The 17716-nt window shown below is 42.9% G+C and overlaps 1 protein-coding gene across 1 annotated transcript; it reads right to left on the bottom strand.

Annotated features, from left to right (window-relative positions):
* Positions 1–13579: 13579 nt before the first annotated feature.
* Positions 13580–15258, bottom strand: LOC128052858 (RNA N6-adenosine-methyltransferase METTL16-like). Its single transcript, XM_052645422.1, is given in 3 exon segments — positions 13580–13625; positions 13627–14990; positions 14992–15258. Coding segments are annotated over 3 exon segments (1677 nt in total).
* Positions 15259–17716: the final 2458 nt, after the last annotated feature.

Genomic DNA, 17716 nt, shown 5'->3' with positions numbered 1-17716 from the left:
GGGCACCCTTGTCTTGTTCCTGACTTTAGGGGAAATGCTTTCAATTTTTCACCATTGAGGATAATGTTTGCTGTGGGTTTGTCATATATAGCTTTTATTATGTTGAGGTATGTTCCTTCTATTCCTGCTTTCTGGAGAGTTTTTATCATAAATGGATGTTGGATTTTGTCAAAGGCCTTCTCTGCATCTATTGAGACAATCATATGGCATTTATTTTTCAATTTGTTAATGTGGTGAATTACATTGATTGATTTGCGGATACTGAAGAATCCTTGCATCCCTGGGATAAAGCCCACTTGGTCATGATGTATGATCTTTTCAATGTGTTGTTGGATTCTGATTGCTAGAATTTTATTGAGGATTTTTGCATCTATGTTCATCAGTGATATTGGCCTGTAGTTTTCTTTTTTTGTAGTATCTTTGTCAGGTTTTGGTATTAGGGTGATGGTGGCCTCATAGAATGAGTTTGGAAGTTTACCTTCCTCTGCAATTTTCTGGAAGAGCTTGAGTAGGATAGGTGTTAGCTCTTCTCGAAATTTTTGGTAGAATTCAGCTGTGAAGCCATCTGGACCTGGGCTTTTGTTTGCTGGAAGATTTCTGATTACAGTTTCAATTTCCATGCTTGTGATGGGTCTGTTAAGATTTTCTATTTCTTCCTGGTTTAGTTTTGGAATATTGTATTTTTCTAAGAAACTGAAGACCTATATATAGAAAACTATAAAACACTGATGAAAGAAATCAAAGAGGACACTAATAGATGAAGAAATATACCATGTTCATGGATTGGAAGAATCAATATAGTGAAAATGAGTATACTACCCAAAGCAATTTACAAATTCAATGCAATCCCTATCAAGCTACCAGCCATATTTTTCACAGAACTAGAACAAATAATTTCAAGATTTGTATGGAAATACAAAAAACCTTGAATAGCCAAGACAATCTTGAGAAAGAAGAATGGAACTGGAGGAATCAACTTGCCTGACTTCAGGCTCTACTACAAAGCCACAGTCATCAAGACAGTATGGTACTGGCACAAAGACAGAAATATAGATCAATGGAACAAAATAGAAAGCCCAGAGATAAATCCACACACATATGGACACCTTATCTTTGACAAAGGAGGCAAGAATATACAATGGAGTAAAGACAATCTCTTTAACAAGTGGTGCTGGGAAAACTGGTCAACCACTTGTAAAAGAATGAAACTAGATCACTTTTTAACACCGCACACAAAAATAAACTCAAAATGGATTAAAGATCTAAATGTAAGACCAGAAACTATAAAACTCCTAGAGGAGAACATAGGCAAAACACTCTCCGACATAAATCACAGCAGGATCCTCTATGATCCACCTCCCAGAATTCTGGAAATAAAAGCAAAAATAAACAAATGGGATCTAATTAAAATTAAAAGCTTCTGCACAACAAAGGAAAATATAAGCAAGGTGAAAAGACAGCCTTCTGAATGGGAGAAAATAATAGCAAATGTAACAACTGACAAACAACTAATCTCAAAAATATACAAGCAACTTATGCAACTCAATTCCAGAAAAATAAACGACCCAATCAAAAAATGGGCCAAAGAACTAAATAGACATTTCTCCAAAGAAGACATACGGATGGCTAACAAACACATGAAAAGATGCTCAACATCACTCATTATTAGAGAAATGCAAATCAAAACCACAATGAGGTACCACTTCACACCAGCCAGAATGTCTGCGATCCAAAAATCTGCAAGCAATAAATGCTGGAGAGGGTGTGGAGAAAAGGGAACCCTCCTACACTGTTGGTGGGAATGCAAACTAGTACAACCACTATGGAAAACAGTGTGGAGATTCCTTAAAAAATTGCAAATAGAACTGCCATATGACCCAGCAATCCCATTGCTGGGCATACACACCGAGGAAACCAGAATTGAAAGAGACACATGTACCCAATGTTCATCACAGCACTGTTTATAATAGCCAGGACATGGAAACAACCTAGATGTCCATCAGCAGATGAACGGATAAGAAAGCTGTGGTACATATCCACAATGGAGTATTACTCAGCCGTTAAAAAGAATACATTTGAATCAGTTCTGATGCGATGGATGAAACTGGAGCCAATTATACAGAGTGAAGTAAGCCAGAAAGAAAAACACCAATACAGTATACTAACACATATATATGGAATTTAGAAAGATGGCAATGATGACCCTGTATGCAAGGCAGCAAAAAAGACACAGATGTGTATAGCGGACTTTTGGACTCAGAGGGAGAGGGAGAGGGTGGGATGACTTGGGAGAATGGCATTGAAACATGTATACTATCATGTAAGAATCGAATCACCAGTCTATGTCCAATGCAGGATACAGCATGCTTGGGGCTGGTGCACGGGGATGACCCGGAGGGATGTTGTGGGGAGGGAGGTGGGAGGGGGGTTCATGTTTGGGATCGCATGTACACCCGTGGTGGATTCATGTCAATGTATGGCAAAACCAATACAGTATTATAAAGTAAAATAAAGTAAAAATAAAAAGTTAAAAAAAAGAAACTATCAGTTTTTTAAGTGACATACTCTTCTGTAGTATATATTTATCATATCTGTATCTGTATCTATGCTAGTGGATCTTGTTTGTTTTGTATTTCAAATAAATTTGCAATAATTGCCCTGATATATATTTCCTTATGCACCTGTGTAAATTGTCTCTCAGACAGAGAAAAGTGAATTATTGGGTCCTAAAGTATGTGAATCCCATGGACGGAGGAGCCTGGTAGGCTGCAGTCTATGGGGTCTCGAAGAGTAGGACACAACTGAGCGACTTCACTTTCACTTTTTCCTTTCATGCATTGGAGATGGAAATGGCAACCCACTCCAGTGTTCTTGCCTGGAGAATCCCAGGGATGGGGAAGCCTGGTGGGCTGCCGTCTATGGGGTCGCACAGAGTCGGACACGACTGAAGCAACTTAGCAGCAGCAAAGTATGTGCATTTTTAATTTTAATAAAACCACTTTGAATAGATTGTTTATAAAAATTTACAAATCCCTGCAAAAAATCCTTTCCTGTAGCTAGTCTCCTTTGCAACATGAAATCTCCTTTGCAACGTGAAATCTTGTTCTCTTCGCCTTGTAAGGTAGTGTTCTTTTCACCACCCCTTGAGTTTGGGTGGACTCTGTGACTTACTGATCAGCGGAATGCGGCACTGAACACAGAGTATGGGACGTGGAGCTGCCTTAGATACAGTCTTGCCCTTAAAGTATTGGCATCTTGACCCAAGGGATGATCAAGAACATAGGAGAGGATGCATCAGAGGTTCTAAAGTTGTAATAAGCATCCGGAGAAACTTATCATGGAAGGGCAGGGGAGGAGGGGCTGATGCTGGGGAGGCATCAAGGAGGTGGGTCAGGAGAGCAAGAGGGTTAAAACATTTCCCAGGGGAAGCCAGGTCTTGAAGGATGGGAGGGAAATTGCTAATCAGGCACGTCAAGGACACAGCCAGAATGGGAACCTTGAGCTTCAGCTTCTCTCAGGACAGAGCTGATTAATCCTGAAGGCTCTGGCCCTCCTCCCTCTGGATAAATTACAGGGAAGGCTAACCCTAACTGCTGGTGCTGCTAAGTCGCTTCAGTCGTGTCCAACTCTGTGCGACCCCATGGACTGCAGCCTACCAGGCTCCTCCATCCATGGGATTTTCCAGGCAAGAGTACTAGAGTGGGTTGCCATTGCCTTCTCCTGTAACTGCATAGTGATACAACAATTCAAACTGCTATGGGGGAGAAACACCATTTAATGAGACATGAAGACAAAGCACAAACCCCACTAAGGGGACACATGCTGTGGACCACAGCACGGCCATGACCAGAGCAAGTAGGGGGACGGGGGAGGGGAGATGGGTAAACTACAGCCTCGGGGGCGGGGAGGAGGGGGTCTGGATTGAAGACGACTAAGCAGACAACTGGATGAGACAGGAAATCAAAACCAATGATGAAAGCAGACACACATCAGAGAGCTCCAACAGCAAGGAAAACATACAGAACTGTTCTTTCACAAATACCCGGGAAGAAATCAAGCATGAAACCACAGAGAAATCATCAAAGAATTTTAAATATCAACTAATTAGCCAATGATGCAAATTATAAAAACAGTGTGGCAAAAGACCACAAAATGGACTAGTTGCCACTTTACAGGCCACTAAAATGATTCACAGTTAATTTAATGATAAGCTGACTAACAATGCAGCTAACATGAAATGGGTGGTAACAGAAAAAAGTGATAACTGAACACCCACTAATGCAGTGGGATGAACAAGGGCAAGGTTATGAACTAATTCCCCACTAAGGAGTCCAGGCCAGTGGCAGCCTATCAGTCCATGAAGGAAGGGGTTTATTAAAAGCATACAGACTTGTTTCAGAACATGAGACCTGTCTCAGATAATTGGCTTAAGCTGGAGTTAAAGGGACACATTTCTTTTTCTTTGGAATAAGGAATATGAGAAGTCAGTTGGTTTTGGCTGTAAGGCAAATCAGAGGCCGGGCGGCAAAGTCTTGAGAAGCTTTGGGGAAAGAAATTTGGAAGCTTCATCCTGCTCCCTCCTGCTTGCACTGGGATGTCTCCCCAGACATTTGAAATACCCTGTCGTGCTATTCATCTTCTCATCAAAAACAATGTTTCTTCTTTTTTTTTTTTCTGAACTAATAATGCTCAGCTCCAATCACTGGAGTGGTCAGAAAACCCGTCTTTGTTTTCTTCGCTTTTACTTTCTCCTCCGCCCTTCCTTTCTTTGCCCCCTTTTTTCTTTTCCCTTTAGGGTTGTTTCCAATAGAAAAGAAGCATTTCCCTAAGAAGCACAAAGAATCTAGTTAATGGTTTTGTCATTTTGGAAATGAATAACAGCAAGACTGCTTCGTCGTTTGGAAACAGGCTACCATGATGTGCACAGAGTCCAGGGTGTACAGGACAGTCAGCCCCAGCAAGGGTTTATCCAGCTCAAAATATCAGTAGTAACAAGGTTGAAAAGCCCTAGGTAAACCCAGAGGGTCTGAGAATTACATAGATGTCCAAATTTATCTTTAATATTTTAGACCTTCCAAATAAGATGCAATTGTACATGACTTTCATCATTACAAATTAATTAAAAATTAACTTTCATTAGATTTCCACTGACCATGGAGGATCCTCTATTCCCTGGTCCCTGCCTCTCTCTCCAAGCACCCTCTCCCACGTTTGACATTTTTGGCATACCAAAATAGCATCATCTTTTGAAGTTTCACGTGCTTCTTAATAGCCTTTTCCCCCCATATTAAGATCTTCAGCTCAGAAAGCCTCTGTCCTCCTTCTTTGCCTAGTGATATCCTACTTATGTTCCAGAACCCAGCTCGAGTATTATTTCCTCTGCTCTTCCCAGGTGAAGCTGCTCCTTGCTCTTCTCTGCCATCTCAGCAGCAACTGGACTTCTGGGAGTATCATTAGATCTCATCATCCTGATATAGGGAGGCTGATCCTCCAAAACCCTAAACCAGTCAGCCATCAGAGACATCCTGGCTCCCTGTGCACCCCACCGAAACACACAAAAGGACAAGGTCACACATCACACAAACGGTAACATGTGAACCTTACAGAGAGTGAGGCACACATCTTGAGTTAGCAGGGGTCACATGCTCAAACACCCACCTGGGTATTAGATACTCTGAGTGCATGAGTGGGCCTGGAGGGAACTCTGACAAACTGGAAAGAACAGCCACAGCCAGAGGGGTAAAGTTCAGTTCAGTTCAGTCGCTCAGTCGTATCCGACTCTTTGCGACCCCATGAATTGCAGCACGCCAGGCCTCCCTGTCCATCACCAACTCCCAGAGTGAACTCAAACTCATATCCATCAAGTCAGTGATGCCATCCAGCCATCTCATCCTCTGTCTCCTCTTGCCCCCAATCCCTCCCAGCATCAGAGTCTTTCTAATGAGTCAACTCTTCGCATGAGGTGGCCAAAGTACTGGAGTTTCAGCTTTAGCATCATTCCTTCCAAAGAAATCCCAGGGCTGATCTCCTTTAGAATGGACTGATTAGATCTCCTTGCAGTGCAAGGGATTCTCAAGAGTCTTCTCCAACACCACAGATCAAAAGCATCAGTTCTTCAGCTCTCAGCTTTCTTCACAGTCCAACTCTCACATCCATACATGACCACTGGAAAAATCATAGCCTTGACTAGACGGACCTTTGTTGGCAAAGTAATATCTCTGCTTTTCAATGTGCTATCTAGGTTGGTCATAACTTTCTTTCCAAGGAGTAAGCATCTTTTAATTTCATGGCTGCAGTCACCATCTTCAGTGATTTTGGAGCCCCAAAAAATAAAGTCTGACACTGCTTCCCCATCTGTTTCCCATCAAGTGATGGGACCGGATGCCACGATCTTTGTTTTCTGAATGTTGAGCTTTAAGCCAACTTTTTCACTTTCCACTTTCAGTTTCATCAAGAGGCTTTTTAGTTCCTCTTCACTTTCTGCCATAAGGGTAGTGTCATTTGCATATCTGAGGTTATTGATATTTCTCCCAGCAATCTTGATTCCAGCTTGTGCTTCATCCAGCCCAGCGTTTCTCATGATGTACTCTGCATAGAAGTTAAATAAGCAGGGTGACAATATACAGCCTGGATGTACTGCTTTTTCTATTTGGAACCAGTTTGTTGTTCCATGTCCAGTTCTAACTGTTGCTTCCTGACCTGCATATAGGTTTCTCAAGATGCAGGTCAGGTGGTCAGGTATTCCCATCTCTTTCAGAATTTTCCACAGTTTATTGAGATCCACACAGTCAAAGCCTTTGGCATAGTCAATAAGGCAGAAATAGATGGTTTTCTGGAACTCTCTTGCTTTTTCCATGATCCAGCAGATGTTGGCAATTTGATCTCTGGTTCCTCTGCCTTTTCTAAAACCAGCTTGAACATCTGGAAGTTCACGATTCATGCATTGCGGAAGCCTGGCTTGGAGAATTTTGAGCATTACTTTACTAGCATGTGAGATGAGTGCAATTGTGGGGTAAAGTTTTCTACCTCCTACTCATCATTACCCTATAGGCCCCATGTTGCCAGATTTTCCAAGATAAATTGGAAATCTGGAATTTTATTGTACAACTTCTCAATGCTCAAAGTTTGATATCTAAATCAAAACGCCATGGTTAATCTCCAAGTGAAGCAGTAAAAAGCATCATGAATCAAATCTGCTGTAAGGGCTACTGATTTTCCTCTCTGAATCATTATAGATTCATAAATGAAATTTCTGAACTGGAGAACTAGATAAATTTTAAAAATGAAAAATATAATCTATTAAAGAGGACAGGCACCAAGACATATTAGAACCTAAAATAGCTGACATATCACACAGTCTTTAACATATGGACCCACCCTACAGAGAAATATGGACAGGGGAGGTCAGATTCTTGTTTACCATCAGACAAGTGATACCTTTGTCTTATAGGGATGAGTAAATGAAGGGACTGGAAAGAAGAATCAATTCTTTCTTCCTGAAACTTCTCAGATATCAGAGGACTCCATTTTTGTGAACTGAGGTGGGTGGAAACAGGAGAAGAAGAGAAAGGATGTTTCTCTTACAACAGTGATAATAAACTAGATTCCTCTTGAATATAGTTTGATAATCCTATAAACTGCTTGTATGTCTGCTAAGTCACTCAATCATGCCCAGCTTTGCAACCTTATGGACCATACCCCACCAGGCTTCCCCTTCTATGGGATTCTCCAGGCGCGAATACTGGAGTGGGCTGCAATGCTTTCCTCCAGGGAATCTTCCCAATCCAGGTTTTGAACCCACATTTCTTACATCTCTTGCATTGGCAAGTGGGTTCTTTACCACTAGTGCCACCTGGGAAACCCCATGAACTGCTAGCAAACAGCCAACTCTCAGGTTTATCAAATGACTAGTAGACAGATATCACAGAAAATAATTATTCCAGGCTCATGCAAGGAGTTCTCTCTGGCAGTTCTCCAGCTGCCTAACGAATCACACTTCTTGGAGCAGAACCAGGATGGACAGTGTCCAGGTGATCTTTTCATCTCGTGGCCCTCAAAACCCAGCCAAGCCTGGGAGCCAAGGGAGAGCAGGAAAGGGGCCTGTGGCTCAATTTCTGATCTTCCGCAACCTTGCCAAGTGTCTTTGGACCCATTCTCCTATGTCTCCAGCGGGACCCACAGTTCAGGATCTTAGACAGTGGTCTCAGGCATTTGTCTCAGCATATCACCTGATTGAGCCCAATCAGATGAGAAGAAAGGAAGGGACACGTGACCAGACTTTCCTGACAAGGGAAGACTATAAGGTGCAGCCCCTCCACACGTGACACTCTGGAACATGCGCCTGTTGCCATGGAAACTGCAGGATGCAGGGTGAGTAAGTGCAGACTGAATAGCTCCCATCCAAAGCGTTTGCATTCAGCCCCTTTCATCACCAGAGCTGGAGTCCAGCTGGAGCCAGAATTAGTGATGGGTAAAGAGCTCAAAAGGCTGCTGGTCCCCTTCCAGGGCATCTCCAATTTAGTCAGGTCTTTTGGGTTTGGAAGACTTGAGTGGCCGAGCTGTCCCGTGAGAGTCGCAGCTCCCCTTTTTCTCTCATCCGGGGCCACAAACCAGCATCTCACTCTGAGCTGGGGCTGTGGTGTGGAAGTTAATCAAAGCAGCTTTTTAAAGGCTTTCAGAGTTTACAAAAAAAAAAAAAAAGGATGTTTTGGGTAGAGACCAGAAGACAATTTTGCTCCCAGCCTGTTTCCCCTTCTTTCTTAAATACACACAGATTGAGTTAGACTCTACAGAAAGGTCAGAAAAAGCAAAAACTTTTAACAAAGCTATTAAACATGATTTTCTTTCTCTGCAACTAGAAGCAGCAGTTATAGGTCACACGTAAATCCTGAATGCCCAAAGTTCTGAAGAGTTTACATTAATTAGATTAAATAAAAACATGCCCAGCCTCTGTTCTACAGATGTATCCAATCCAGTTACACGCAGACTTTAATAACTAGCCAGAGCCCACCTATATCGCTCAACTGTATTTCTAGTTTCCCGCTGCTGCTGCTGCTAAGTCACTTCAGTTATGTCCGACTGTGTGACCCCATAGACGGCAGCCCACCCGGCTCCCCCATCCCTGGGATTCTCCAGGCAAGAACACTGGAGTGGGTTCCATTTCCTTCTCCAATGCATGAAAGTGAAAAGTGAAAGTGAAGTCGCTCAGTCGTGTCTGACTCTTAGTGACCCCATGGACTGCAGCCTACCAGGCTCCTCCGTCCATGGGACTTTCCAGGCAAGAGCACTGGAGTGGGGTGCCATCGCCATCTCCTCTAGTTTCCTAGGATAAAATAAACATAGAAGTGGCAGAGGCCGTTTAATGGAAGGTACTTCAGGAGGTTCTATGGACCACATGGAATGGCCCATCCCAAGGGGACGGCTCATGCGTCAGATCAGCTGGGTTTGCAAAAGGATCAAGCATGTTTGCAAAAGCTTCATTCACTTCAAAATAGTGATAACTTCCCACATCCTCTCCCTTAAATGTCATTATGCTCCTCATAATGCTGCTCTGGTCCATCTGGATGAGGACAAGTAAGAGGTAACAGTATCAGAAAATCAACAAGCATTTCCTTTCTCCTGGGATGTCTTATACATCTTTCTCCTGAGATGCCTTATATATCTTCAATTTCTGTAACAGATAGGAGAAAGGAAAAAGTATTTGCGTTCCCTACTTAGAGTCTTGGGGAAGAGGGTATTGTTAAGTTCTGGAGGTATATTTACTTAACGAAGTTTCCCAACTCAGTTAGCTGAGACTAAAGGGAGGGCAGATTCAAAACAAAGCCAATGTGTAGTTGTATGATTTCCCATAGCATTTGCCTTTACAAAAGCCATTATTCCAAATGAAGGGGAAAATAAAGTACCTCATCACTCTGATTTCACAGACAAGGAGATGAAAGTAACTATGTGAAAACCAAGCAGCTTATTAGCCACTTATCACATTTGCCCAGGCCCAGGACAGCATCTAATGATGGTGTATCCCTCATCCTTTCAAGATGACTCAAAGAGACCAGTTATTTGGCCTATTTATATACTTAAACATTAGAGGTTTGGATAAAATAATAAAATGTCTACTTATTTAATTTATCAATGAAGTCACCATGTATCGAAAGACATAAATTATTAATATATTTCATCATTGCTTGTTCTTCCAACTTTCAATTTTCATGAACCTCTTTTAAACAAACTTTTGACATCAAGATCCATCCATTATAAGTCATCTAACTGCTTTCCAGATCCCATCAACTTTGCAGTTATCCAATTAATATGAGTTCTAGTTCTTTTTTAAACCCACAAGCCACAAGAGATTTGTTTAGCAAAAGAACACTGTTCATTTCTTTTTAAATTCATTCTGTCAGCATGTATAGTCTTGAATTCCACAAGGCAGTTTCTGAGGAATAATTACAAAATGTAATAAACTTTGCCTCCTGCTTTTACCATTTGTTCAAGTGATCTCAATACATATTCAAACTTGGTGTTGATTTTAATATGTTTAATATGTTTTAATATGTTAATATGTTGATTTTATTATGTTTTAATATGTTTAATACTTTTTTTATTATTAAAAATAAAGCAATTGCGAGATTGTCCGTAAATATGCAAGACTTGTCAGACATTGATTATAACATGGTTCCTGTTTGGCAAGATAGAATTTTTGTGGACAAAATGCTGTCTCCTTCTATACAGGCATACACAGCCCTACAGCAGAGCTAGGGAGAGTTTGCAATTCTCTGACTTCTGGTTGTAAATTAACACCACTGTGCAATACCACTGACAGATTGCAAGCTTCTGGAGGGCAGACAAGGGTCTTATTTATCTTATTCATGTCCTACCCCAAAACCTGACACAAAAAGGTTCTCAGTAGCTGTTGAGTAAATCAATGAATGAGTGAAATAATTAATCAAAGCATCATATAATCCTTCACATTCTTTCCACTCCTAAGAAATGGAGGTGGGGCCTTTCCCTGATGGTCTAGTGGTTACGAATACACCTTGCAATGCAGGGGAGACAGGTTCAATCCCTGACAGCAGAACTAAGATCCCACACGCCATGGAGAAAGCAAGCCCATGAAGCCACTAGAGAGTCTGTGTGCCATAATGAAAGAGATCCCACACGACACAGCAAGATTCCACGTGCCACAACTAAGACCCTAAGTGGCAAAATAAACAAATAAATATTAAAAAAAAAAAAAGAAATAGAGGGAATGCTTTAAAATTCTCAATATTACCAAACCACCCTCTAAACGGAAGAGATACATTGTTTCCTTTCTTGTGGCAATCCCATGTGGTTTGATTTGGGTAGATCCATACTGCAACATCTTAGACATCAGGGTGACTGTCCCAGCTCACTAATTACCAGAAACAATTAGCCCAGGGCCAGTCCACACACTTTGAGGCCAGAGCAAATGGTCCAGAAAAGCTGATACCAAGAGTCCAGTTTGAGAGTTCCTGATCTCATGGATGGATCTCCCAGGGAGGACAAACCCTGAGTTTTGGTGCCTTGTTAATTACAGCCCTGCTTTCCAGACCACAAATCCCCCAAGAGGCCAGTCATCTCCCCACACTGGAGCTATAAAAGACTGCAGCTGTGGCATTCTCTTGGCTTTGCTCAAGTAATGATCCAGGGCTGGGTGGGAGAGAGTTAACAGGAAGGGAACATAAGGGGACAGTTTCTGAGAACAAAGCTGCCCACTGCTGAAGTGGTTTGGACTCAAGCATCAGAAAAGCCATCCCAGGATCACGCTGCTGGGATGCCAGAAGGAGGCACAGAGGGACACAGAGTGAATCCAGCTTGGGGCACCTGTGAAATAGGCTAGGCTCATAAACGAAGCTTTCTGCTTTCCCTTCAGGGGTAACTCCTAACTCCCAAAGGGGTTCCACCTCTGCGTTTACTGTAGGAACAAAAAGCTTGGGGGACTCACCAAACCCATCTACACAGCTCCTCAGTTTCTCCTACCTGCCTGAATCTCTCCTGGTCCAGAGGCTGGCAAATAGGAGAAGACCAATAGATTTCAGTCTTCCTTCTCCTTTGCCCAAATCACTTATCCATATCTGGTTCAAAGCATCTTCCCAGCCATTTTATCGAGAGACCCTCACCCTTATCTTTTAGGGTAAGCTAGGCAGGGATTGGCATCCCCATTTTTAAAAGTGGAGATTTCAGTTTCCAATGTCCCCTCCAAACTTCCAAGATAATATTCATCTTGTTAGGGTGACCTATTTATTAGACTCTTCCTAGTCTGGCCTCTGCCTCCCTCTCCAGCTTCTCTTTCCTTAACTCCATTGCCTGTGATGCATTAAACTTATGCAGAACAACTTGTGGTTCCTTGAACCTATTATATGGTTTCACAACATACCAGGGCTTTTCTTGAGCCCTGGAATGTCTCGGCACTGTCCTCTGATTGGTAGACGCATCCTGTCAACTTTTAATCATGCTTCAAGATTCAGACCCTGCAGGAAGCCTTCCATGGTGCTTTTTCCTCTCCCAGGCTGAGCAAAAGTTCCTGGTATTTACTTGCATCATACCAACCACTTTGTTGAGTGTTTTCCTATACACACGTTGAGTTTCCCCCATCTGACTATGAGTTTCTAAAAATCCAAGAATATCTTATTGCAAACAATAGTAAATGCAAATTGGTATGACCTTAATTTTTTTAAAAATAGGATAGAGGATCTATTGACTCATTAAGTCAGTGCAGCACTTAGGCCACAGCAGGACTCTGCAGCTCAAGTGGTATCATCCGAATTCCACTTCCGCTAGCATCTGAGCTCTACTTTCCTTCCTTCTTCTCTATGGACTTATTCTCATGAAACTTTTCCCTCCACACAGTAGCTCCTAGAATAGAATAAGCAAGTGCAAAAAGGGCACAAATAAGTCTGGAGAGGAAGCCAAGGGCTAGATCAAGCAGAGACCGGTGGTCATGTTAAGGACTTTGGGTACCAGGAAGTACCAGGAAGCCTTGGGGAATCTAAATACAAAAAATATGCTAGGACAATCAAATCACTTTTGTTTCTGTTAGAGAAAATGAATGGGAGAGGTATAGAGCGGGACAGGGTCAGCGGCTTTGAGGCGTTTGTAAAAACCTAGGGAGCATGAATCTGGTGACTTGAATTAGTAGTCAGTAGTCAAAGTCACTCAGTCGTGTCCGACTCTTGCGACCCCATGGACTGCAGCCCACAAGGTTCCTCTGTCCATAGGATTCTCCAGGTAAGAATACTGGAGTGGGTTGCCATTTCCTTCTCCAAAGGTGATCAGCTTAAGTCAGGTTTAAATCCCTTATGAGTTTACCGATGGCATTTTGTTGATGCTGATCACCACAATTCTTTCTCTGAACTACCATGCTACAATGCCCTGTAATTCTTTTTTTTTTTTTTAAAGGAGGCAGGTGTTTAAAAATGGACTCCTTTGTTGGTTTTTTAAGACAATTCCACATAATGTTATTAGTGGGCTAGTGATGGAATTCAGCTTGCCCTCCCCCGCCACAGGCCACTCTTCAAAGCAAGCTGCTTTATAGAACTTTCCCAACTGTGCGAGAATTTTGGAGTTAACTAGCAACAAGCCTGAAAATTTGGTTATGTATATAAGTACAAGTTCATCAAATCCCTGTTCTGGCCCTCAACCCAGTGCGTTTCAACTAAGGCATCATCTACCTCCTTCTTAACATTTATCAGACACTTGAATAAGTAATGTCCAGCCACTCCTTGGAGATGGTTCCCTTTTTCAGACACTGGGCTGCTGAAGGGCTCAGGAGACTTGTGGTCCTGGGCTCCATTACTAGAGCCTTTACAACCTTCCAGAACCTCCATGTCCCCCTTTTTCTCACTCATTTCATCCTCCGTGGGTTCTGGGTTTTCCTCCTGGGAAAGCGAGTCCTGGCTGGGGCCATGGCCCCCCACAGTGGCAGACTCACCTTCAGGTGGAGCAGGGCCCCCCAGGGCACTCTCCTGGGGGCCCTGGGCAACATCCTGGCTCCTGCCAGACTCTGGGGGAGACATTTCCTCTTCCAAGACTTCGACCACATCCTTGGGCGCTAGGGGCCCTTCTCTCAGCTGTCTCACTCGGCCTCTTTTCTTCCTCCTTAAGTGAATCCAGGAGTTTTCTATGGCCGTTAGGAAAAGACTCATTTCCTCCTTTCCACAGGGAACTTGTTTATGCTGGACCTTTAGGTCAGTGAGGACTTTTTCAATCCATGTTGTCACAACCACGATGCCTTCCACTGGCTCAGGGCCCAGAGATGACGCTTTGAGGGCTAGTTCTTCCATCACAGACCCCAGGGCTACAAACGTAATGGGCTTCCTTGGCCTCCCTAGTTTTCTTCGCTTACTGGGTGGTGATGGTACTGTTACGTCATCATAAAAACTCCAAGCCAAAGCCCATCTCGTTGTCCGACCCTGGCAGAATTCAGTATAGGTGACTTTAGGAACCCTTTGTGTGTGAAGTTCTTCCTTCAGAGAAGCCAGGCTGCATTTCTTTCCCAGCATACAGCTATACCATCTTAATCTTTTTTCAAGCTGTAAACTGTCATGGATGATCCTTTTAACAAACTCTAATTCACCTCCTTCTGCCATGATCTCTGTGATTCCTCCTGTATTTACAGAACTGGGTGGGGGTCTTCGAGGATTTTGAGAATTTACTCCCTCGGCTTCCAACTGATTGGCAAAAAAGGGAGGGTTGCACATGCAAAAGTCATAAATTATCTGAGATTCTTCTTTAAGAGTACCCATCAGGAGTGTCTTCTGTGACACTTTAACTGCTTTTATAGGATCAGATAAGTTATTCTGCTCCACATTCTTCTTTGCGTAGTTGAAGCACATATCATTTACCTCTGTTGCAAGGAAATACCAGCCATTTAAGGTTGTTCCAAGTAAAGGATAGATGCAGGATTCCCCAGCACCTATGTCAATTCCTCTTCGGAGGGTACTTTTGTCAGAGTTCTGATGACCGATCAGACCTTCTAACCCAATGAATATAGTTGAGTCTCAAGGGAACTGTAGGAATCAGTCTCTCCAGTGGAATATCGATAGAAAGTCCAAAATCTTCCCTTAGCAGAGTACAAGTCAGAGCTCTGACTGCTTCAGGGTCTTTAAAATTAAGACTAACTCCTCCATGCAGATTTATCTGAACTTGCTGCTTAAAATCTGGATATTTGGTTGCCAGATATGCAAAGTCAGGAGGTTTGCCCTTGTATCTCTTTCTTGCATCCACTGATTTACTCAGAGCCATCTCTGAAGTCAAAGTTCCTGCCAGACGACTAGTATAGTGTGGACCTCTACAACCCCAGAGTCTTAACCACCGGCTGCGCGAAGATCCTAGAAAGGCAGATGTTACGCCCTCAGTGTGCCGCCATCTTGGGCCTCCTTGAACTAAGATGTTGGCAATAAAGATGAAGAAGAGAGGATAGAGCCAGGACAAAGTTTGGAAATGAAAATCGGAAGATTTGATCATGGATTGGTTGGAGAAAGTGGTTACAGCAAGGGAGGAACCAGGGATGACTTCTTAGGACTTGAGCAACTGGTGATACCAATTGCTGGGTAGAGATTGGAAGGAAGAGGACAGCAAAGGTGGGGGTGGGGGGGGCGGCCAGTTTTGGGGGCAGAACTGACAGCTCCATTTGGATATGGTCATTGTTCACGGGATATCTAGGTGGACTTCAGTTTGGTTTGTACACAGACTTGTCTGCCCAAAACTGCCCCAGACTAGGGTCTAAAATAGGGTAGCTGCCAGGGAAACTTTAGGAAGACAGACATTGTGATGGGCAAACAGAGATTCCCTTAAAGTCTTGAACTTTTCGCTGGATGAGTTTGCACTTACGGTAACCGGAAAGCCAGGTTTGGGTTCCATGACCAGTTCCCTTGCACTCTGGCGGTGTGAGCATGGTCAGTTCACCATCTCTTCAGAACCTTAGCTTCCTCAGTTGTAAATGGGAATAATCGTACAGCCCTCACTTTCAGGGTTTTGGTGACAATCCGTGTGCTAAACGGCACTGCATGCAATACGATTTCATTCTGATGTGGAATGTAAAAAACAAACAATAAACCAACCAACCCAAACAAAAACAAACACGTAGTTAGAACAGAGTAGCAGTTACCAGACAGGAAAGGGCAGGGAGAGTGAATGAAGTGAGTGAAAGGGAACTGAGCGAAGGGGATCAACTGCACCGTGATGGAGGGAAACTAAACTCGGGTGGTGAGCGCCCTGTAAGTGTATGCAGACGTAGAAACACAATGACGCATAACACATAGAAGGGTATAAACCAACGTTACCTCAATTAAAAAGAAAAACTTCACAGGGGCAAAATTTGACTTACACTTTCCTAAAACAAAGAAATATATTTTTTTAAAAAATTAAAAGATAGACCAAGAAAGGTATCACAAACTGTAGTGCAATAATCATCTATAAATCATGAATTATTTTAATATATACACAGACATCAAAACCAAAGGAATTTTTATATGAAAGTGAGCCATGTAAGAAAAATTGAGTGCATTCTTTCTTCAGGCCCTAAACCTTTGAAACCATCCCAAGAACAACCTCGGGTTTCTGGTGTCAATGAAATACTTTGCTTACTTTGTGTTTTAAACTCTCCCAGCACCCCCAGTTAGTTACTCACAGCCTGTCCCCTGTGGCTGATGCTAAAATGCATTTCTCCCCCTGAATGTCCTAGTTTCTCAGGCTAAATCCATTCCATTTGGCTGGAGGAAGAGCCCAGACAATATCCGACATGACTTCTCTCCCCCTTGGCCACCAGAGAGCTTAGAGCTGAGCTTCAGGATTTTGCCAACACAGGACCACAGCCGAAACAACCACCTGTGAACTGAACGTTGCAGGTTTTATTTATTTCTTTTTGAACAGCAAAGCCTGGGAATGCCCAAGAAGGGGATGAGATCATCTGTCTGGTCTGTGAGCAGCACGCTCTGCAGGTCTTCTCATTCTGCATTACGTCATGCTGGAAAGAGAAAGCGTCTGGATACTCCTTACACAATGTGCAGGGGTGTGAAGCCAGGGAGACGCTGCTTGCTCTATGTGATACCTGCTCATGCAGGAGCACGCACGCCTGTGAATTCTGCCAACAGTTATAGAACGCCCACTCGTTGCCTATGATTTTCAATCTAAAGATAAACTTGCACTTTTGTTAACTTATTCATTTACCTAATGAATGTCTATTTTGAGTGTTCACTTCTTAACAGGTACTAATACAGGTGCTGGGGATATAAAGGTTAACAAAACCCATGTGGCTGGCATTTTACTGAAAGAGATGGTCAATTAACAAATCAACATCTAACTATAGTAAGCCCTCTACATACGAGTGAGTTCCATTCTGAGAGCGTGTTCTTAAGTCCAATTTGTTCCTAAGTTCAACAAAGTTAGCCTAGATACCCAGCAAACACAATGGGTTATAGAGTTCTGTGCTGTGTTGTGCTTAGCTGCTCTGCCATGTCTGACTCTTTGCGACCCCATGGACTCTAGCCCACCAGGCTCCTCTGTCCATGGGTATTCTCCAGGCAAGAATACTGGAGTGAGTCGCCATGTCTTTCTCCAGAGGATCTTCCCAACCCAGGGATCAAACCCAGATCTCCGGCATTGCAGATGAATTCTTTACCAGCTGAGCTCTCAGGGAAGCCCATAGTACTGTACCACAATAGGTTTCTAGTACTGTTACTGAAAGAGTGTGTGAGGTCTG

Source organism: Budorcas taxicolor, chromosome 8 (assembly GCF_023091745.1).
Source record: "Budorcas taxicolor isolate Tak-1 chromosome 8, Takin1.1, whole genome shotgun sequence".
Taxonomy (NCBI): domain Eukaryota; kingdom Metazoa; phylum Chordata; class Mammalia; order Artiodactyla; family Bovidae; genus Budorcas; species Budorcas taxicolor.
This window is presented reverse-complemented; position numbering and strand designations above follow the sequence as displayed.